The sequence below is a fragment of the Bactrocera dorsalis genome, chromosome 3 (genome assembly GCF_023373825.1).
Source record: "Bactrocera dorsalis isolate Fly_Bdor chromosome 3, ASM2337382v1, whole genome shotgun sequence".
In the NCBI taxonomy this organism is placed as follows: Eukaryota; Metazoa; Arthropoda; class Insecta; order Diptera; family Tephritidae; genus Bactrocera; species Bactrocera dorsalis.
The window spans coordinates 65,843,107-65,868,006 of record NC_064305.1 but is presented as its reverse complement, the minus strand read 5'-3'; the positions used below and the strand labels follow the sequence as shown (position 1 = coordinate 65,868,006).

The window sequence follows — 24,900 nt, the reverse complement described above, 5'->3', positions numbered from 1 at the left end:
ACAAAGTAATATCTCCACAAACTCCCCACGTCAACCACCAACCCGAAACTCCTTAAGTTTTTCAATATATACCGACCAAATGAAGGAAAAAGAGGATCGTAGAAAAGAAGAGAAGAAAAAGTTAGCAGCTACACCTAGGAAAGTAAGACGAGAGGTCAAAAATATGGTGAATGGTATTCAAAAGGAAAACGAGAGATCTCTTCGAATTTAATATAGATATAAGTCATAAGTTTTGTTATACATAAGTTATTTTTATACAATAAAAATAATAACAAAAATTTGTATTTTGATTTTTTAAAGATCAATTTATCTAGATTCAGTAATTAGTTTTGGCCAAAATGAAGAAGTGATTATTTGTTATTCGGTATATATATTGGGTAGTCGAAAATGTATTTTCGTATGTCTAATCGCGCTTCAACTTTTTTGATATTTATACTAATATATAAATAAAAAATATGTACCATTTTTGTTGACCACTTTTTACCATTTTTCCGCTAGAGACATTATTCCATCAGTGGAAATCGAAATTTCCAGAACGGAAGCGAGCTAAATAAAGTTATGCTACACGAACTTATACAGCATCGTATCCGTAAACTTCAAACAACGAACACAAATTACATTGCTGGCTAGCGTGGTATTCTTTCATTTTTTATACAAAAATTTCAAAATATAGCGAATTTCTTCATTATTTTCACTCATTTTTGAACAGCTGTAACTTTTTTCAACTTCCACGGACTTATTATTTTTTGCTAATTGAAGCTTTGGTGAAATGAAAGCTTCCAACACTCTATGGTATGTAGTAATCTGATTGATAGCACTGGAGATATACGACGGCGACAAAATACGAAAAGACTTTTTCGACTACCCAAAATTTCTTGCAAATACACACAAATCTAAAAAAAAATTGGAATAAAAAATTTACTGGAAATTTTGAAATATTTTTTTAAGTAACAAGGGAAAAATATTTTAGAGAAAAGTTACTGTTCACAAACCTTCTTTAAATCGAGCTACTTTTCCGCCGAAATCATCAAAGAAAACTATTTTTCGCAAAATATGCATACTAACACCCAAGCAAGTAATATACAAGTGTTGCCTTAACGCTACTGTCAAACACATTGGCGAACTTTTTCCAACACCAAAGGCGAAAAGATGCCAAAAAGTGTTGCTGCACACACATTCCCACACAGATAAAAAATATGTTGTAATACAAACGATGACGACATTGCCTTTAGTACTTCATCTCGCCGTTATCTGCGTGTTTTTATAATGCTTTGCAACTGTATTTTACACGCGTGCCCCGCGTACCGCGCAGCTGCTGCATGCCGCGTGCATTTGAAGTGGCGCAACTACGAAAGGCATTCAAAGTAGCACAGCGAAAGCGTCGCCCCAAGCAATGTAGTAAGCATTACGGCTTTTTGGTATGCAAACCACACACACACAAATTGTATATATACACTCACACACAAGCATACATACACACGCATATGTCGAATTGTGCCACGCGCTGCTAGCCAAGACAAGGGATAAGCATCTGCGCAAAAGGCAGGCGGCTAAGAGCAGCTTACGTAAGAAAACACGAGTGGCACTATTTGAGGCACCTACACACACACACACTTACATAAATGCAATGAGTGGCGGACTAGAGCACACTAACTGCTGCTATTATCAATTGAAAAGCAACCACTTGACATTTTCAAGTGCAATGCTAAAGATAAATACCGCTGAGCTGCTGTTGCCCGCCTCATTGTTGTTGTCGCTGCCACTGTTGCGTATGCGAATGCGTGTGTGGCACGTGCAAGATTGCCGCGCGAGCGTGCGACAGTGAAATGTTACACTAAATTACAAGCAAAATAAGCTGGTAGTACGAGGCGAGCATACAAAACACACCAACAACAAAAATACATACAAGAGTGGGGCTTGCGAACGTGCGCGTTGAACAGTGGCTGCAGGCGAAGTTGGCAAAAAATTGCGAAGGCGTTCAAAAAAACAAGAAAACTATAAATCTCCCGTTGGCCCGTGTGCGCTGTGCATACAAGTTGCAGCGACACACAGTAGCCGGCGGCAGCTCGAGAGCGTGCCACGGCTAGTTATTATGCTTGTAAGTCAGGCTAAACTTTGAGAACATGTGTACAAGTGCGGCACTGTGTGTGTGTGTTTGATATTTGTGCAAGCATCGCTACAATTGGAAAAAACACATTCGCACTTGAACAGCAGCCAGTGGCGAGATGGTGCACATTGGGCAAAAAAATAATTATTGTAAAAAATATTGATTTTTTAAATTCAAAATCTAAGTGAGTCTCCCTAGGATCTGTAATACAAAATTTCATAATAATATAACCTCAAAAGTAGGCTTTGTAAATGGCGTCTGGTAAGAATCCCAACCTTACAGCAAAAGGACAATGGTCTGTTAAAAGCCTAACAACTAGGGAGCGGCTAGCCTTACTGAGGGCAAAGGGATCACTATATCTGCCTTGGGTCAAAAGGCTTTTGTGACAGCGCATGAACCAAGCTTCCGTGAAGCCCAGCTATCTAGTAGTAGAAGACAAAAGGATACGGGAGCACCGACCCGCTCCGATTCTACTGATAGCGATTCTATAGTGTCTTTCCTTTCTAGCTCATCAGCGTTGCAATTTTCTACAATTCCACTATGACCCGGCACCCATACCAGTCTTATCACAAAGACACTCGATGCTATTGATAACGAGTTTAGGCACTCGCGACACCAACACTCAGTGTACTGTAAATAAGTTCAAGGCTAGTATCACCGCTCTGCCATCTGAGTACGAGTGAATAGTCACTCCTCTGAAGGAGGCAGCACTCCGTTGGAGCAACCTCGGCTTGAAAGACACTACGATAGTCAGGAGGTCTGTAGCTGGAGTTTTTAGAGAGCTCCTGACGGTAAACTCTTCCACACAGCTTCCACCAAGCCTTGACCCATCCGCTCACTGCACCTCGCCCCCAACGGCTTCTTCCAACCAACACCTCACTCCTTGGTATATGGCCAGAGAAGGAGCTGATTGGGCAGATTTCATCGAGCGAATGCGTCGTTCTTTTGTCGCACAGAAGACTGAGAATGACGTTTCATTCAACTCCCAAATCATACCGAACAGTAACGATTTTCTGCTGAACGTTATTGCAAGCTCCCTCAGAATGCACCTCCTCATGTACCAATCCATCAGTCTCTCCATAGTTTTTAGTAAGAAGGGTAATAGGCTGATTGGCCTAAGGTTCTTGGCGGTAAGGTGGAAGCCCCTACCTAGCTTCGGGATGAACTTAAGTCTGACTCGTCTCCAGGCCCCCAGGATGTAACCAATATAATTTTAGTTCGCATAGAAATGTGTCAACTAGCTGCATGACACCTTAGCAGCTAGCTGCAGCTGCGCTGGAGTGAAGCCATCGGTCTCGGGGATTTGAAAGATTTGAACGAATTGATCAAGATTATTTCATTCAAAAGCTCGACAAAGGAATGATCTTGCAGCACTTCCAGAGATATTCCCCAGAGGACGTACCGCTCCGGAAGTGACTATCAAGAAGCATCTGAAGTGTATCTTCACTGCTTAAGACCCACTTCAAATTTGCATCCCTAAGATAAGCCCGTGGAAACTCGGTTCTTTGCGAGAATAAGCCTGAAATCTAGTGTACTTCAATGTAAAATAGCAAATATGATGTAATTTTTATTTTCTGCTCTAGAAGACAAAACAGTTTTAATACAGGGTGGATCAACAGCATTATTTGTATATCAAAAACTTAAAAAAGTTTCAGCGAATATTTTTTATTGCACATATCATATGAAATTATCGTAAAATATCATAAAATAATCACACTTATGAGAGCTTTTTGTAATTGTAAGCAGAAAATTTTGAATACAGGGTGAACCAACTTTTTTTTATTTCAAAATATAAAAACCAAATTAAGAAATAGTTTTGTTTACAATTCAAATGTGTTAAGCCCAGAAGTTTTGTTTGATTTCTTAAGAAAAAAATTTAAATACAGTGTGTCGATTTTTTTTTAATTTTAAATAATTAAACAGTACTTTCAAAAGCTATTTTCTGCAACAATGAATTTTATATCATAAACCCAATTTCACAAACATTAAAATTACATGCAATGGGAACACCCTGTACTTTTATTTAGGGACCGTATTAACAATTTTTACATAAAAGTTAAGTTTGCGTTACACTTAGTCAATTATTTTTCTTTAAAAATTGAGCTTCTGTATTCTGAAATTTTACTAACAAAATTTTTACCCTTCTCGTTCCACTGTGCAACACAGCAAAAAGTGTTACAATTACAAAAATGTGCGAAATAACGAAAAACTACTCAAATACTCGCTCGTTTTTGCTAACAAGCTGCTAAAGCAATCATAAGTAAAAAGTTTGCAACTTGCCACTTGTAAAACACGCGCAGTGAAAATAGTTGTCCACACCCACCCAACGCTTGTCACTGCACTACCACGAATTCCAGCTCCTTTGACAATTATATTTAGCAAATTATTTCTACTTCTGTATCTCCAGCTAAGCGTCAGTATGTATTTCACTCTTATATGTAAGTGAAATAATTATTTCTGTACTTAGTAACCGTATTTTTGTAAGTAAATTATCGTACTAATTAAATTACATGTGTTTCGGAAGATTTTCTGCGCACATGCAAAGTACTTATTTGAGCACTTAGTGATAAAATTTCTTACTAATTGCTGTAATTCCCCATTTCGTGGGGATTTTCTGCTTTCAGAGTCCGTGTGGAATATTACGTAAACGAAAACACATTCAAAGAAAGACTGCAACTTTACTTCATTAAGAATCAGAGATCAAGTGAGTATGCAAAAAAAAATTTAATTGATAGTAAAATATAAGAAAAATAGTAAAAAAATATATTTTAGCTGAATTTTGAATTTAAATCAGATTCATGTTTTTTTTTAGAACGGAAACTTAGTACCATGTATGATTCTATTTTATTGTGCGATAGAGTACATTTGTAAATTTGTTGCCAACTTCTTAAGTAAAAGTTTTGTGCTACTCAAATAAATAACGATAAATAACAATGTAAGCAAATTTAAATGTTACTCATACGACACGTCATCCCAGCAACATTTTAGATCATACGAATGGGTAAGTCCGTTCACATTAACGTTACTCATACGCATTGGCAGATTAGTGCCACCTAAACATGTACAACATTGTTACTCATACGCCATGACGCATCAGTGTTTCCTCCAACGAAAATGTTCTCCATACGCAATGGTGCTACAGTAAAAGCGCACAGCAACTATAAATGTTACCCATACGCCGGTCAGGCTTCTTAGAACCCCAAGCAAACATAATTGTTACTCATACGTCATGGCACACCAATGCATATTTAATGTTTTCAAAAATTTAATTGTACAAAATAAAAACACATTTCTGCATGCTTTAAAGCAGTCTGTTTAATCAGTACTTCTCAAAGCCACTTTCCGCAAATAGATCACTCAGCAGCATTTCAATCAATATGAATGACTAATACATACGCAAATGCGAATACATTTCTATTTATAAACATAACGTTCGCTCTAAAGCAACACTGCAGCGTCATACAGCGAATATAACCAAGCTGCCATATACCGATATGCAATAACTGCAAACTACAAGCATTTGTGAGCGTGCAGAAGCTATGCACCGAGCAAGTGTCCTTTAATGCTTCACTGAGCATGAAATTATCAAACAAAAGCGCCAATTTGAATTTGTGTTTCAGAATTTATAAATATTGTAAAAGAGTACGCTTGTTATATAATGCAATTTCATAGAAATATTTATTTTCAATAATTCAAGCTGAATTTGGCGCACTTTTATTTACTTACAAGTTATAGATTAACTATTAATAATACTCTGCTACGGTTTTCATTTAAAACTTTATTTGAAATGCGACAAGCTAACTAATATTTAGATTATAAAACTTTAAAAGCTTCAATTTGCCACAACAAAAATTGGTTTTTCAATAATTCACGAGGGCTGACGTCTCTCCCTTACGGCTTGCGCTGCCAATGCTTGAGTCTTCTTGGCCACGCTTGTGTCTTCTGCGGCCGTCTAAGTAAATTTTCCAAATATTTACACACCAGCACGTGACCTTTGAAGTTTGTTGCACCCACAACTGTGCAAACTTTATGCCAGTAAGTTCAAAATATTTTGCACAAATAATGTTGGGAAGTCGTGTGAGCACTTTAAGCAACTCGGGAATCAATTCCCAATTGTACAATTCAAAACTAAACTAAGTTCTATGAAAAGTTAGCAAACAAGGCTGGCAACTTGGACAGCTATACTAACTTAGTGTGCAAATATACAAACGTGTTTTCATTTGTTTTTGTGTGTGTGTATGTGAGTATTGCAAAGTTTTGCTTGCTTCAGCTGTGACAACGCAACGCTGACAACGCAAATATTTAGCTAGAAGAGCAAACTAGCAATAAACATATAAATATTGCAAATAATTGTTTTCTGTTGCATGAAGAAGAATAAAAAAGAAATAATCACTTCCCCGAAGTTATAATGCCTTTCAGAGGAGCATTTATTACAGAGTAAAAGAGTATAAGTATTGATTGAGTATATTGATTTTGGTCGATCAGTTTGTATGACAGCTATATGCTATAGTTCTTTGATCTAAGCAATATCTTCAGAGATAGTAGCAATGCTTAAAAATATAATCTGTGTCGAATTTGGTTAAGATATCTCCTCAAATGAAAAAGTTTTCCTTACAAAGACCTGAGTTTGGTTGGTCTGTTTGTATGACAACTATATGCTATAGTACTCCGATCTAAACAATTTCTTTAGAGAATGTAGTAATACTTAAAAACATAATCTGTGTCAAATTTGGTTAAGATATCTTGACAAATGAAAAAGTTTTTCATACAAGAACTTGATTTTCATTGGTTAGTTTGTATGACAGCTATATGCTATAGTTCTCCGATATAAACAATTTCTTTAGAGAATGTAGTAATGCTTAAAAATATACTCTGTGTCTAATTTGGTTAAAATATCTTGTCAATTAGAAAAGTTTTTCATACAAGAACTTATTTTTCTTTGGTCAGTTTGTATGACAACTATATGCTATAGTTCTTTGATCTAAGCAATATTTTCAGAGATGGTAGTAATACTTAAAAACATAATCTGTGTCAAATTTGGTTAAGATATCTTGACAAATGAAAAAGTTTTTCATACAAGAACTTGATTTTCATTGGTTAGTTTGTATGACAGCTATATGCTATAGTTCTTCGATCTAAGCAATATCTTCAGAGATAGTAGCAATGCTTAAAAATATACAAAATGACAAACTTGGTTGAGATACTTTGACAAATGCAAAAGTTTTTCATATAAGAACTTGATTTGGATTGGTCAGTTTGTATGACAGCTATATGCTATAGTTCTTTGATCTAAGCAATATTTTCAGAGATAGTAGCAATGCTTAAAAATATACTCTGTGTCAAATTTGGTTGAGATACCTTGACAAATGCAAAAGTTTTTCATATAAGAACTTGATTTGGATTGGTCAGTTTGTATGACAACTATATGCTATAGTTCTTTGATCTAAGCAATATCTTCAGAGATAATAGCAATGCTTAAAAATATAATCTGTGTCGAATTTGGTGAAGATAACTCGACAAATGACAAAGTTTTCCTTACAAGAACTTGATTTTCATTGGTAAGTTTGTATGACAGCTATATGCTATAGTTCTCCAATATAAACAATTTCTTTAGAGAATGTAGTAATGCTTAAAAATATACTCTGTGTCTAATTTGGTTAAGATATCTTGTCAAATAAAAAAGTTTTTCATATAAACACCTGAGTTTGGTTGGTCAGTTTGTATGACAACTATATGCTATAGTTCTTCGATCTAAATTTTTTTTTCGTGGATTGTAGCAATATCTCAAACAATAATCTGTAAGCAAATAGGTAAAGATATCTTGTCAAATAAAAAAGTTTTTCTTACAAGAACTTGATTTGGATTGGTCAGTTTGTATGACAGCTATTAGCTATATTGGTCTGAACCAAACGATTTCTTCGGAGAGTAGAGCTTTGCTTTTTGTAGTAATCCATGCCAAATTTTGTTTAGATAGTTTATCAAATAATAAGTTTTTCCATACAAGGACTTCATTTCGATCGATCAGTTTATATTGCAGCTATATGCTATAGTGGTCAGATATCGGTGGTTTCGACAAAGAAGCAACTACTCGGTGAAAAATAGACCTATGCGAAATTCTAAACCAATATCTCGCAAAGTAAGCGTACATACAGGCAAGCAGAGAAACGACCATGACTGAACCGACTCAACTCTACGCACTGATCATTTATGGTATATACTCGTATATACATACTTTATAGGTCCACCGTCGCTGAGTATATTCAAATACATACAATTAGTACAGCTTCCTCACAACCAATATATACATATATGTATATAAGACAACCCCTTGGCGCATTTAATTCCACATCAAATTGTTTGCTTACTCTTCAAAGCAACTCTGCTTTGCTTGTCCATTTTGCACTGTCATTATTCAAGTGGTCAAGTCTTAATCATAACAACAACATAATTACTTAATTAATTAATTATTATTACAAAGAACCTGTGGCAAGTGTCAACAAGTATCGGGTTCACATAACTATAACTGCGCGACACACACACACACCACAATTGAACTTACCAAAATGAACTTGAATATTTATGTAAACCATTAACCGCAAACCACATAGACGCAGCCGTCAATATTTGTGTGCGTGTGTGTAAACACAATTGTAATTGGCAGTATTTGTTGTTGGTAAGCCACATGCGCTTAGAGCGCCTTAAATTACGAAAGCATGAAATGCCCACAATTGAATACAACAAACAATTACAAACACTTGCAGAGCTGGCACTAAGTAGTTGTGGTCTTATTGGCAAAATGTTAGAGGGATTAAAGACATTATTTCTTTGCTTTTGTGGACTGAGGGAGAAGCATATGTTTTGTAATTAATTTCATTTTCAGAAGTGGGAGCAGCAGTTTTGAGCAAGGAGATCTTTAGATGGCAGATTTAGCAATAGTTCAAGGGCTGTCTTTGGAGTTGTTCTTAGAACTGCCTTTATACATAGCGCAGCGAGTCTCTACCCACTTTCCATTGGCTTCCAATAGGTATATTATAATAGCTGTGTAGCACCAGTGCATGCCAAGGATCTGCCTACGTGCACATTCTTCCACATTGTGCTGCCACAGCAGTTTGATATCCAAGTCTACCACAAGATACTTGATGCGTATTTGCTTGTGAATAGATGGAGGTCCGACCGTTTACTTTTAGATTTTCTGGAGTCAGTTTTAAGAGATAATATATTCTGCTGTCCCTTCACGAAACAACATCATCATGTCTCTACGTGAGTATTTGCCGATGGTGGCCTTACCCCATGTGGCTTAAGGGTGCATAGAACAAAAGAATGTGTTGATGCAGCGACCCAAATAATACAACCTTTTTTGGTTCCAATTGGTCAGGGGGAAAAGACACATTTTTCAACTTGCGACTTCCAGAACTGAGTTTTCAATTCCTCCTGCCTTTCGGTTTAAATCACAAAAAACACGAATCTCCCCAAAGGGCCAAACCCAATTAGTCTCCGGTCAGACCTTCTAACTTTTGCTACAACCAGTTGAGCACCCATCAAACTGAATGACTGGTTACATTTGTCGCTCAAACTTCAAATGTTTTTTTATAAGAGAAATCTCATTCAAAGCCTATAATATCAGGAGCTGAGTCTTATAACACTATTTCTGACAAGACTGTATTGAAATTTCGATGCAAGGCAAGCCAAATAACGGAGATAGTGCATAGTTGGTTTGAGTCGCCTCCAACAACAAGCATAATTTACCACGGGCAAATTCTACCCTCTCCCGCTAGGGAAACTGATGTCTATATTGTCAGCGTAAGCCAAAATATGTGTCGATTTGAAAAATTCAGACCTTTGATGTTTACTCCAGAGTACCTTATCACTTTTTCAAGCTCAAGATTGGCATGAAAGGCCTTCCCTTGACTTGGACAATTTATACCCTGCGTTTAAAATATTTTATAGACTATTTTCAGCAAGGTGATTAGTTTATAATTTTTGCTTTAAAATTTGTCTTTTTTAAAAAAAAAAAAAAAAACAATGGTCATATTATTACGGCTTACCATTGATGTGGCATGCTTTTTAGATGCCACACCTGTTGAATGACCTTAAACGTATGGCGCAGGGAAACATAGTACAAGTGCAGATGGAGCTATGTAGATATCTCGTCTGCTTCAGGGGTTTTTGATTCTTCTTCAAGCGCGTAATGACCTCTACTAACTTTCTTAACTCCAGAGCCTCTAAAGACTAAAGGTCCACTAACTGCTTGTAGTACCTGCCTTTGCATACTTTCATTTTAACTAATTTCGTAAAAAAGTTGGTCGAAATGTTCTACTCATCTGTCGTGGGGTGCTTGAGTATAATCCCTTCTACAAACCTTTAACTTTTAATGAAAAATATATTTTCAAAAGCAACTTACCAGCTAAAGTTTATTCACTTTAGAGCAAAGTTGAGAAAATATTTATAATACACGTTAAATTCCCACACATTCTCCAGTGCAATATCTCTTGTCAGCACGTTTGCATGTCGAGCACCTATAAATTTACGACACAAATTAGAGGTTTATGGGATTAAACATATAAAAAAGTAAGTGTTAAGAAATACGAGCAATTTTCAGTTATGAGGTGAAGACATGAAAGCCACACTAAATTACAAATAATTTGGAAAGGAAAAGTGGAGCAAAGTAAATAAGTTTGGTGAAATTAAACAACAGCGGTTGGTTGTATACGGTATATATGAATTTAGAGGCCTTTTAACACAAAATTATTTTCTTATGACTATCTATATTTATATGGCATAAATAAAAATTTTAAAAAATGTATGATGAAAACAATTTTTCTTTTTTTTTTCGAATGTGGTGTGTGACTTGACTAAACTATTATTTCGCGATTTCCGACTTTTTTATTATAATCAAAGTTTTATGAGGGACTTTTTAATTGATATAAAAATACTGTGAAGCTTACCATTGTCTACTGGGTGCTGCCTTATTAAAAAATGCATGATGAAATCAATTTTTCATTTGTTTTGAATGTGGTTTGCGACTTGGCTAAACTATGATTTTTCGATTTCCGACTTTTTTGATATTCTGAAGGTTTTGTGAAAGGCTTTTTGATTGATGTAGCAATACTTTAAAGTTTAGCATTGTCCACCGAGTGCTGGCTACTAGTAAAGTAAATTTCCTTAGTGTTATGCTATAGTCTAGCTGCAAACCCACTGCCAATGTAAAACTAATAAAATCTATAAATTCTATGTCCAACATGCAGATCGTCGAAATGAACGAAGTGCATTAAAAATTTCCTTCAAATAATATTTACAAACCATTATGGTTACTTCATGCTTAGTTTTACTCCATTACTGTTACTCAACGGTTTGCTAAAAACAAAGCAAATAATACTTAATCTATATAAATAATGTTTGGGTAAAAAAAACTACATCAATCGCTTCCTTATTTCTATTTAAATTGAAGCTTACATATAAAAGAGATAAACCATAAACCGTCAGCTCTATATTGCTTCTCTAAACGGTAAGTAGAGAAATCTGCTCTCTTTTCAAAAAATTATATGGTAAAGCTATACAGTTCAGTAATATACAAGATAGTATAACATATAGCTCATTAAAGTAGCCAAACTGCTTACTGTTCCATCTCTAATTCAAATTCAGAATTGCTTGTTCGATTCGCCAACCTCTTAGGCGCGCCAACTGCTATAGTAAAAATAGACAGCTATTAGATAAAATCTCAGCATTGTATTCTTCATTCTCAACCCACATTTACTATATAAATGCCTATTTATTACAAAAACGTTTGTATTTTGAGCACGCACCTATATATTTAGTACATATATGTTAAACTACCAGTATCGGTATGGTATCTATCCGGTATAAACATGGCAAATGAACGATAGATATGGTACATAAACGATAAGTGGCTTGCACTATTTGCTTATGTACATTCCTAATTGCCCGCTTAAAGCCTTCAGCCGCAAGCCCACATAATATTGACTACAAACACAAATGCCGCTGGCAAATACGAGCAAATATTTAGTTATTTCATTGTCATTGCATTCGCCACTCTTCCCACATATCTTCCTATTATATTACCTCCGCAACGTCTTGAGTGTAGTCCAGGCTCTCGTAGCTAAATGTTTGTATGCTTATTGCCCTCTTGCCATTACTTCGCTTCATAGCCGACGGCAATCCTCGTACACTGGGGAAGCAAATCATATTACTTGCGCTTCCCCATGAACAATTTTCCTTGAGGTCGCATTGATAATGAGCCGATAATGAGCTGATAATGACTGCGAATGATGTGATGAAGTATTTCTAATACCGGTAAATCAATGAAGTGAAGTGAATGCTGCCGCGGAACTGTTCTAGTTAAGTAATCATTGCTTACAATTAGCAATGTACTTATGTGTTATACATATGTATATATGAAGCAATTAGCGTTAAACTGCATTTAAATGAGAAAATAAATTACGTCAATTTAGGAAAGTACTTAATAAGAGAGGATTAAACTGTGAAACTAACCTCAAACAAAAAAACACATTACCTCTATTTGTACTGAGGATACCAAAAGGAAGCAAGAACAACCGAAAGTTGAAGAAACAAATCTAAAAAAGGCTGAATTACTTTTTAGTTTAGTCCCTCTTGTAATCAATACAAAATACACCGGTTTAAGGGTTCGCTGAAGTCTAGGTTCAGAGTCTGTTCACCAAAGACGCCCAGTTGGTTGATGTCCTCGTAAAAGTTAAGGTTAACATCACCGCCGTCCAAGAAATGCGATGGACGAGACAAAGACTGAGGTGAGTAGGTTCTTGTGACATTTCCCACAGTGGCCATATAAAGGAGCGCAAATTCGGTATGGGATTCGTATTGGAAAGAAAGACGTAGAAAGTCGTCGCAATTCCCGGCACAGCTAAATTTTTCGATCGGAGCATACTCTTCTAGGACCCAAAGCAGTGATCTAATGCCTGATGTTCAGAGTATCTGAAGTTCTGGACGGAACACTTTTCCAGCTTTCTGAACGGTAGTGAAACTGTAATATCATGAGATAGTGAACTGGATTCCTCAATCGATGACGATCTAATAGATGTTGCATTGCCCGAATATGGTTAGCAATTACCCGCCTGAAGAACAACAAATAGGCAGGGGCTGATGGACTACCGGCCGAGCTATTCAAATACGGCGTCAAAGAACTGAAAATGTGCATGTGTCAGCCTCTTTGCCAGATATGGTCGAACTAAAGCATGTCCGAAGATTGAAACCTAAGTGTGTTCTGCCCAATCCACAAACAGGGAGACCCCCGCATTCTGCGGCAATTACTGTGGCATAAGCCTTCTTAATATTGCATATAGGGTCTCGTTAACAAAGTGATTGGACCTTACTAGAGTGTCTTTAGACCTGGAAAATTTACTATCAGATTTTCAGATCTTGGAAAAAACCCGCCAAAGAAGATCGACACACACCACCCGTTCATCGATTTTAAAGCCGCCTTCGACAGCAAGAAAATGGACTAAGTCTATGCCATTGTGGCTGAACGTGTTATGGTGAGCAACACCAAAAGCTCCGGTCGAATCGGGATATCGACATTCTCTTCGATCCGTTCGTTACCAATCGAGGTTTCAATCAAAGGGACAACTTAGCTTCTTTCACAAGACAATTACATTGAAGACTTGAACGATTTTCGGTATTCCTAAATGTCATAGTACTAAGTGTGTGCACTCCCCTCACATAAAGCCCAGCAGACAGAACAAAATCAAACACAATATTCTTTTTCAGAAAAATATTTGTATTTTATACTTCAGTGCAGTTGCTATAATACAAGTATATAATTAACATTAATATAAACAATAATTTCATATTTTTCTTCTTCTTTACTTTGAAAAACTTATTGGGTTAAATAGTTCTTGCTCGATTTGCCCAACTCCGCTGTTGGGCGCTCACTTTGGCATTTCATTTGTTGACACCACTGTAATAACAAACACACATGTGTACAAAACATAATTGCCCTAACATCCGCTGGCAATTATGTACAGATAATTGTAATTTATTTGTTATATAATAACTGTTATTATTATTCGTACAATTTCGCTTAATTGCCTTACAAAAACAACATACACGCTGTAAGTTATTCATCACTTTCTTTATGATCTATTTTCAGGCCTACGAATACGAATTGCCGACTTGTTTTTTAAGTTACTAGCATGTGTTCTGTACATATTACGTGTGATAACGGATACGAATCCAACCTTTGCAACGTGGTAAGTGAAATTCTCCAAAATCTTCTTCATATAAATTCTTAATTTTGGAAGGTGTAGCAACAACACAAATTCCCGAACGAATGACAAAAGTGTATAGTGATTGTTCACTTACAATTAGAAGATTAGAAAGATGGGTTGCTGAATTTAAACGTGATCGTACAAGCCTTGAAGACGATCCACGTCAAGGACGTCCAAACAACGCAGCCACACCAGAAATCATAGCCAAAATACAGAATATAGTTTTGGAAGATCGTTGATTGACTGAGAGAGGTTTAGTAGAGGTTCTACACATCTTATTAGGCAGTGTGAGCAAATTTTGAGTGAAATTTTTGATTTTAGAAAGCTGTGTGCACAATGGGTGCCGCATTCGCTAATTATGGAACAAACACACATTTGGACGCGACTTTCTTAGCAAAATTTGGAGCGCTTTAAAAAGTATGAAGTGGATTTTGTGCATCACAAAACAAGAGACTAAAGAATGGTGTGAACCTGGTTTTTGGCGTCGAAACGAGTTCGTGTCCGTTATCTCTAGTTATTTAGGTTATTTAGGTGAATTTTTATACTCTCTCTATCTCTGTCCGTTCATCTGTTCGTCCGTCCGTGCAAGCTGTAACTTGAGTAAAAATTAAGATATATTGATTGAACTTAGTACAAATGTCCTCGGTAAGAAAGTAGGGAAGCGTTCGTGGATGGGCGAAATCGGACCACTGCCGCACTAAAATAAGATATAAAATTATAATTTGGCATAGAGGATCGAAGTAGTCTGTGGCCTGAAAATGAAAATGAAAAAGTGAGAGTACCTCTAGTTGACTCTTTACTTTTTTTTTGTATAAAATATATAATTAGAATTCAGGGATGATTCTTTAATCACAATAATATGCCTGTGTTTTTAAAATTCGTTGAATCGCGTCAATGATTCCCTTTGCTTCCATATGCCTAATACAAGGATTTTCGAACTTCGAGGTGACTTTATACTGCATATATCGGCCAATATGTGAGCGAAAATAAGGAAGAGCGTATTGGTGTCGGTTACACTCGAAATTAGCTCTTCCTTACTTGTTATACTATATCCAACAGGTCAATTAAAAAGTCCCAAGCTTACCATAGAAAAACAAATTGTTTTGCAACATAGTTCCATTCAGGGGGAATATACTGATTAAATCGACCCAACAACGCTTGTGCTGTGCTTCAAAAAATTTCTAGTTAATACGTTAGATGCAGACGTAACTAAAAGTCCAATTCATGGATTTCGACATCGTTTTCAGTGATTAGTTACACGGTAGAATGCCGATGCGGTCGTTCTTCAGCGAAGTCGTCTTTCAAATAGTCCAACAGCGCTTTGTAATAGTAGATGTTGATGGCCATTTCATTTCCAAAGTAGTCCATAATGCAGACCCCACACTTTTCCACGCTTTGGAGCGATTTCATCGTAAGCAGTCCACTCAGATGACTGTCGATTGGGCCTCGGAGTAAAATGATGGAGTAATGTTTCAACCATCGTCACATATCGGCGCAAAAAATCAGGTTTATTATGCTTGAGCATCTTCAAACACTACTCCGAATCATCAATTCGACGTTATTTTTGGTCAAAAGTGACGTCAGTAGGCACCAACTTTGCACTGAGCTTCCTCATACCCAAATATTCACTTGACGGTCAACCAAAATTATTTTGTAAACTCTTTTATTATTTTCGTCGGTAACAATTTCTTTTTGGTGTCCACTGCATCCACACTCTTCGGTGCTTATTTCACCATGTCTATACCAAGCATACCCATCTTTTATGGTTGATTATCCTGAGGCACTCATAATCGAGTCGTGTTTTTGGTTCAAATGGATTTTTTCCATTGGTCCAGAATGCAATTGATATTTCTAATCCTTTAGACTTACAGAGCACTATTTAGGAACCCCTTTCTGAATTTTCCTTCAAATATTGTAAAATAATGGAAAAGTTATTTTCGAAGAACATAATAAATATATACATATTTAATCTCGAAATTAAATATAAATTTGTCTCTTAGTCGATTCCTACCAAATATGATAGTATTATATTATAAACTAAATTAACGATATAAAATAAAATAAATACTTATCTTTCTCGTTTTAGTTATGGCTGCTCAGTGAGCAATAAAACAGAGTTCCTCGTTTCGGCACAACTAACGGAGGAGGAATTCCAGGAGAATCCCATTATAAATTGGGAAGCTATCTTATGGGTGAATCGGCCCACAATATTGTGGGCAGCGCAATTAATATTAGCATTAGTATCTCTCACAGAGGCCGTACTACTAACATATCTAGGCTATAAGGTGAGTACAACAAGTAAAATTTAGACAAAAAATTTTATACAAAATTTTGTTTAAATTAAAATTATAGCAATTTATTTAAACACTTTATTCTAAAGAAAGCAAGCAACTTGAAGATGCACACAGACACTATAGAACGTGTTGACAGCTCCATAAGTTTACATGGCCACATTTATTATTTATGTTATTCTATTTTTGTATGAATAAAGCAAATACAACAAGTACTCTTATATTCATGCTGAAAAGTACTATGCAAAAAGTAGCTTAATGAGCAAATGGCGTGAGAGTTAATGCACCTATGCTCTCGTATTCGTATGCTTTAAGCTTGAGCGCTAAATGCTATTGTGCACAGTTCGGCTATATACATATTAAATAAATATATATTTTTTTGCACATTACTAAAAATTTCAAGTAATTACCTTAACATTCATTTATTTGAATTCTAATACTGAATTATTTTCATTCACAGGGTAATATCTGGCAACAGATTCTTTCGTTTCATTTCATTCTAGAATTAATTACGACAATACCATTTGCATTAACGGTAAGTAATGATTACATTGTAGAGTAGTACATAGTTATATATGTTTAAGATTTCTCCTAGCCATTTTATATATATATTCTAACCTTACCTTCATGGTTAGTCCTGCATAGCTTGTAGCCCAGTACTCTGAGGCCACAAATCCATAGCTGTTCTGTGGTCACGCTGCTAATTAAGGCTATTGAAACTAATTTACTGTAATGGAGATTTATTTGTGGAAGACGCATTAAAAATTGTTATATCCGCATCTTCCTGAGAGTCGCTCAAGAACTCTCTCTCCGTGAATAGTTTTGACTTCAGACCCCGCAGTACAACCACCTAATCGATGATTTCAACAACACTCCTGGACTTTATAGGCTCTTCCTGGACTTTAGCCATCTCCTTTTCTGACGTTAGGTTGTCTGCAGCATCGGCATCAGACTTGTAAGTTGTGATTCTCACTTTGTGAATCTATAATTGATCTCGTCGCCACTTTTCGCCAGCGGTTCGACGAATTCTTTATTCAGTAACAGTGAGATCAGCATAGTGTCCCTTTTGGTCTCCACGCCAGATTCTGCTACGGGGTGCTCGAAGGCTTTAAAAAATGTCCACCTCTTCATAGGCATTCATTCGTGTTACTGTCTGATCCGGCTGCGATGATATAGCCAGGATCCAAATCTTTGCTCTTGGTCAGAACAGATTTCCTTTTATACCGCTCCAGGTTAGCTCTGTGGTTTACAGGGGAGGCTACTTGGCTATAGCGGCTTTGTATAGTTCGACCGATCTCACGCCGTCGCAAGCAATCATTCTTTCAACATGTGGCTATAAAGTATTACCTAATCTAATGCTTGAACCCATTTCCACTGGGCTCTTGGAATTTTTCCTTCAGAATCTGCCTTGTCCAGCACACCAATGATAATGCGGTTACAGGAAACAACAGCAAGTGATTTTGCGGGTGTCACACCCCTTGTTTTCGGTCGTATGGCTGATGGCTTAGCCTTTACAGTAGATCTCTGTCTCTTGGTTGCCACTAATGGCGATTAAACCTTAGAGTTTGGTAAAACTCCCATCGCACAATCAATTAATTATGGGCGCTCCTACGTAAGCTCCTCATTGGTTTTGTGTTTGCAGATGTACCTTACGCAATAGGTAGTTAGTAGGTATCACTTCCTCATATTCGTTCTTTGCATCTTCAATTTTAAATTTGGCACTATTAGCAGAGACACCTCTGGCATCTCCATCGCCTCTCTGCTCAGAAGCGATGTTTTGACTACTGAGTTTGGTTCCGACTGCCGCTGGTATTTTTGCCTTCCAGAGGTTAGGCTTAACCTTTCGCTTCTGCCTTTGTACTGACTACTTTCGTTCTCGTTGCAAACGCTTCCTATTTTCCGAACAAGCCCATCCGGACACCTTTGGTTTCGTCTTATGTAGTTCTGGTTTATGTTTTGGACCCATTACATTTTCCCTATAGGAAAGTATGTTCGCTCGCGCTTAGCCTCCGCCACGCGAGTAAGGCATTCTAATTTCGGAGGACTCTAGGTATCCGTAAGTACCATTTGAGAAGATTGGTCCTGGGCACGGATCGCATGACTCGTTGATCCAGGCATTTCCACACCGTCAACCATAGTAAGACTCCCCATGAATGATGTGATATCCGATTTATTTCGAGCAATCATTCGCTTGAATTCTGAGAATAAAAAAAAATCTCTAAGTGCCAGAACCAAAGAAATAGTTTATTTGACGAAATGGCCGATATCGGATCTCACTAGCTTATAGTATTTGCCATTCAGACTAAATTCGGAATAAAGCGCTTGTATGAACATTTTTTTATTTTTCGATGCATCTAAGGCCTAACAAGCGACGTCCAGAATAGTAATGAGATCGATGAGATAGTAAAGAAATCTCGAAATCGTGTTGTACTTTCAGACTTAAATGATTTTTAGGTTAGATTTCTTTATGAGTATAACATTTTTTAGAGCCACTTCCATCTTCAATTTGTATATATGAGCATTTGCTCAGTATACTCAGTTAGAATTTAATATTTATATTTACTAAAATATCGATAAATCTAAAATATTAAATAAACTTTTATTGGTATTTATCGATTAATATATAACAAACAACACTTCATTTTTCAGATACTATGGTCGCCTTTAAGAAACTTATTCATACCCATATTCCTCAATTGCTGGCTGGCAAAGCGATCGTTGGAGAATATGTTCGTAAGTATCTTATTGAAAAATAAGCCTAAAAATAATATTTCCTTTAAAATATATATATAATATTTTCTTTATATTATATATAATGCATAATGTATATATATATTTGTATATTTTAATTATTTTCTTCGCAGAACGATCTGCATCGCGCCATGCAAAAGTCACAATCCGCACTCTCGCAGCAACTCACTATACTCTCCGCCACGCTGCTATGTCTGGTGTTCACAAGGTAATTAAGAAGTCTTTCGAAAACTATAAGTTAACTCATAAAGCATGTTGAGCGAGCTAATGGCACGTTTGTAGCGGCATTTATGCAATCACAAGAAGCTGTTGCAATTTAGCGAAACTGTAACGCTGTGCTATGGCTCATTACAAACATATATTAATATAAACATACACTAATACAAACAGACACACATATGCATAAAATTGTTGACAGCACTTAGCAGCGTTCAACCTAGAAAGTGTCCATTGCAAATTTTCGACAATCTAATTTTAGGTGCTCTTAGCTCATAAGTATGCTCAACACAACCTTCCAACTCAGTCAGAACACACTATATGTATGTGTATATGTATATGTACATTAGCGTGTCCGCTATTTCTTTGAAAACGCCAATAAAGTTTCAGTCCTTGCATAAAAATCGTTAAATTTTCTCATATAGAGATGAACCGTAATATATTTATATTTTTCCAAATACATATTTTATATGCGATTTTTTTTTAATTTTTGTATTAAAATTTTCTTCGCGAAATCTAATAATTACATAACTTTGAAAGAGTAATATTCTAATACAAAAGTTTCTGCTCTATAAAATTGGTCCAAATAGTTTTATCATAAATATACCGTTTTAAAAGTTATACTTCAGCTTCAACAAGCGTTTGTAAAAAAGCCATAAATTTTGGAAATAACGCACACCCTAACGTACATACATAACTCATACATTTTCATATATGCTGATGGCTGTTGAAGTCATTTGTAGATTTTCATGTTTTCCTCTTCCAACTCGTTTGACCTTTGGTCCTTTACGACACTTATTAACTTGTTGTCAGTACTTATTACCACATTTTCATCCGCTCACTTTCTCATACACACACACACACTGTACTTCTCTTCTATTGGCTTCTCATTTGCAGCGTCTGTGGCATACAGCATTTTCAACGCGCCGGCCATCGTCATTTGAATTTGTTCCAGAGCACGTATTATGTGGTTGTGACATTCTCAACAGTCGGTTATGGCGATTTCGTGCCCGATATATGGCCCTCACAGCTTTATATGGTGATTATGATTTGCGTAGCACTTATAGTGCTGCCGACGCAGGTAAGTACCAATTAATTACATATACATACATACAAGTATACAGATTGGCAAAATAATAAGGGCATTTATGGTAACAGGCACATAAACAAGAATACTTTATACATAGCATAATAGAAGTATACAGCTTAGGAGGGCCAGATAAAAACTGATTTTTTCCAAGAATGTTCAGCTTGCATTAAATAACAATTGATTGGTCGGCGTATTTTTATAAAACCTCGAAGTATCACCTGTTCTTGTACTCCTTCCGTCGTACTTTAAAGAAAGCCTTCAATGCATACCTGTAAGCCTTACACTAAACGCCGTGTGAAACAAATCGCGCGTCGGACTAATTGTACGGCGAGTAACATTGAAAATTTAAAAATAAGTTTATTTTTAATCTGACAAACCTTGTTGATGAATAATGCTATCTGCTGAGGATCTTTGACGAAAACAGCAGAACAAGTCCTCATTTTGGAAAAAAAAGCTGTATTGATGATCCTTACATCATTTCTCAGATGATCCAAAAGTTTTATATAATTTTTCTCCCAATCTTGCCGAACTTGAGTGATAAAATTATATAAAATTAACGAAGAAAATTGTATAAAAACAGATTTAGTCTTGTATCTGATAGACGTCATAGTATTAGGTCTACAACATACCATTTTCTATCGTAAATTTTTGTGGTCCCTGATAAGAAAACTTTTGGGCCAAGGTTCAGACTTTTTACATTGTCCAATTCATTAAGGTATATATAAACGTAGAACTCGCGTTGAGCCTCTACATCACTAAAGCCCTCTGCTCCACTTTAATTGATTTAATAAAACCTAAGAAAATATTCGATAATAATTAATATAGAAACTCCTTTTATACCATTCTTTAATAAAAATATTAAAAGACTCCGAAAAAAAATGTATGTGAGGCTCATAGCGTTTCGTCGATTTGTAATAGTCGTATCATCCAGTTTATTGGAGCTTTTTATTTTGATATGTTGCCACAACAAATCGGCGTTCTTGGCTGTCCAAGTGAGATCCCAGTTAGTATCTACCTCTTAACTTAACCATATCTTATCCTAATATATTCTAAGCAGATTAGCCTTGCATAAATATTCTTACTGTTTCTTTATCCATGTGGTTTTATGCTTCTTAGTTCTTGCAGCGTTTTTGTGACCTGCTCTTTCATTTCAAAACACACCAGCTTTGATCGCTCCATTCGACTCACTATGTTGTCGGGCATAATGAACATGGAAGAAGCCTTGTGGTACCCCATCTGTCACCATGTAGCTTTTTGGAACTACGTATCATACAGTAGTAGTCTGTCAGATAGCTGCTAATTATCCTCAGCAGATACCCCGGTGTTTCGTGCTTCCAATGTCCTCAGAATATGTGGCCAGTATATCAGTACGAGTAGTTGAAAGCGTTTTTTACTTCAGGCACGACAACTGCGCAATATGGATGTCATGCCTCTATGACATTGACCGTAATGCTCGTTACTTTTCCGAATGCATCTACCGTGGACCGATGGCTTCTGATTCCAAATATTTCAGATATCCCCCGAGACTCTTCTTCTAGGTGACTTCCATTACCTCCTACTCGTCGACTGTGGAGACATACGTGCTGGTATCGATCTGCGCAATTGGGGGCTCTTGTGTTGGTAAAAGAATTTTCACCACCTTTTCTATGAGTGTCGGAGAGGTTGGTGCGTGACTTTTACAGCCTCTGATTTGAAATTAATAGGACTGAGTCGATTTAAAAGAATTTATTGAACCAATCGTTACAATTCTTTAAAAACTTTCAAAATGGCCTCCTTCTGCGTCAATGCAGCGCTGTCAGCGCGATTTCCACGCATTGAAGGCGTCACGGAAGGCATTCTCCGGAATAGCCTTGAGAGTCGAAGTGCATGCCGCTTGGGTCCCTTCTGTCGTCTCAAAATGCGGCCTTTTCAGGCAAGCCAACAAAAAAAGCCCGGGCCACATCTGAGCTATAGGGCGGTTGCAGAAGCGTTGGGATGCCGGCCTTGGTTAGGCAGTTGTTCACAAGAAAAGTGCTGTGAGCTTGCGCATGTTCAAGTGCTCCGTCACAATGTCATCAACCACAAATTTTGATAATTTAACATCTAGGCAATTAAACAAATACTTAGTCGACAGTCTGGGTTCTGGCCTGGTGCCACCGAAACACACCACTTCTTGCCAAAGTAACATCTGGTTAAGGCTGCTTGAGTATATTAAACATCTCTGTCGCAGATTTAGCGAGTTTTACAAAGAGGTGGGTTAATCGCGTACCTCTGCTCTAACGAACTCTGCATTTTCGGCTTGCACCACTCACAAAAACACGTCGCGCGAAAATTTCCTGACTCTCCAGGTGATCGGAGACAACTGACCAGCCGCTCGTTTTTTAGCTAGGAACGCCCTCTACCGAATCCAGTCGATGTGCTCACAATCCGAAGTACAGTCACGGCGGAAGAAAATCGGTCCTATTACTTTCCGAACAAACCCTATGTACTCACAATAGTCCCTCAGTTTTTGAGATATAGATCTAAAATTTTGCACACACCGATTTCTGCTTAAGGTGATGCGCCTTTATGGCGACAGCTAATATAAACTCTCAACCAAGTCCTTTTTTTTAATTGGCAAAATGTCGTCTCTAAATATGACACGGACTATAGCCAAAGACAAGGCTACATCTACTGAATATATCGTTCATATTGGAATACTATAACAGATTACTGCCATAGAAACTTACCAATCAAAGTAAAGCTTTGTTTGGAAAATTCTTTTTATTAATGAGATATTCTCATGAAACTTGACACAGATTATTAAGCGAAGTAAGCGTTTTTTCTAGTTTTACCCCCAACCGGTCTGGCTGAACTGCTTAAAACAAAATATTGTTCCATATAAGCAACTTCTCTCAATTTAAAGAACTCAAATAGATCCCATACTTCAATCTTAAGTATAAAACCTTCGTCAATTTTCTGACAGCTGAATGTCATTGCTGACTTTGACAGCTGTCACAACTGTGCACCTGTTTTTCCTAACAGTTCACCCTTTATAGGTTATGTTTGGGCTTCAATTTGGGTCAAATACTTTGCACTACTTAAAGTACTTTGGTTACAAACACACACACACACACATATAAATGTATGTGCTGCCACATGTGGGCATTTCTGTGCCGGACTAATGGTTCTTATATTTATTGACATTGCCCTTTAATGGTAATGACAGTGGCGGTTAACGGTAGTAAACTCATAGCTAAATATAATTAACCGTCATTTCCACAGTATATATACTTATATATACATACATATGTATTTGCATACATATGTGAGCGTTTGTGTGCGTTTGCTTTTTAAATTAATTTAAGCGCTTTTCCATAATAAGTAATTTCAATTGCATGAATGTTGCAATAATTTGCTTTGACACTTTAATTAACGGCGCAAAGGTCCAGGCCGACGCTAATAGAAAGTAAAGTTTTGAAAGCGCCACATTATATATTGCATTAACATTTAATTATCTAATGGATTTCTCAGTAAACAGCTCGTTCGTTTTTTAAAGCTAAAAGCAGTTTATTACTTTGTGTTTACAGTTACAGTGTGACACACAAGTGCGAGTACAAAATTTACTAGAACAGTCTCTCATACGTACAGAACATATACCAAAGTGTCTCATTATGTCCCAATGGAAAATTAGTCGCTATTAGACTTTTTAAATTTTGCAATCAGTTAAAGCTGTAACCAGGCGGGATTGGCAATGCTTAAATCGTGTGTTTCTACAATTTACATATAATACGAGTATATAACCTAGATTCAGTATAGTATATAACCTAGAACCGGTTTCAAACTTATAAGATCATAAGTTTTCGTATGACTTAGAACAGATTCAGAATATTAATTTAACTGCCAGTTTTCCGAGTTCAAGCTATGTCAGAATAATTAGAATAAAACAATTTTAAGTAAAAAGTAAAAGTTCGAAACCTAAATAAATTATTATTTTTTTAAACGAAATGAAATGAAACGGTTGAAATAAATCAAAATCTATTAAGAACAGGTTAATTTAATTTCACTACAACAACCAAATTTGCTGAGCGCAATAACATAAGAACACCTACCGACAGTTTAAAAATGGATGAAATCACACTCACTCTCAATATAACGGTACTGTTTAAAACTACTAATTAAATCAATAACTAATTATACCAGTGACATTAAATTTTACCTTTGAGA

At 36.4% G+C, this 24,900-nt stretch overlaps 1 protein-coding gene across 16 annotated transcripts in view; it reads left to right on the top strand.

The window, feature by feature from the left end:
• Nucleotides 1–24,900, top strand: part of LOC105233852 (potassium channel subfamily T member 2) — a 263,246-nt gene that overhangs the window by 166,733 nt on the left and 71,613 nt on the right. For all 16 annotated transcript variants that reach the window (XM_049451971.1, XM_049451970.1, XM_049451966.1 and 13 more), the window contains 7 exons: nucleotides 4,732–4,811; nucleotides 14,250–14,349; nucleotides 16,454–16,652; nucleotides 17,119–17,193; nucleotides 19,308–19,391; nucleotides 19,523–19,617; nucleotides 20,523–20,706. In XM_049451971.1, the coding sequence (XP_049307928.1) occupies nucleotides 4,732–4,811; nucleotides 14,250–14,349; nucleotides 16,454–16,652; nucleotides 17,119–17,193; nucleotides 19,308–19,391; nucleotides 19,523–19,617; nucleotides 20,523–20,706 (817 nt within the window). The remainder of the gene's footprint in view (nucleotides 1–4,731; nucleotides 4,812–14,249; nucleotides 14,350–16,453; nucleotides 16,653–17,118; nucleotides 17,194–19,307; nucleotides 19,392–19,522; nucleotides 19,618–20,522; nucleotides 20,707–24,900) is intronic.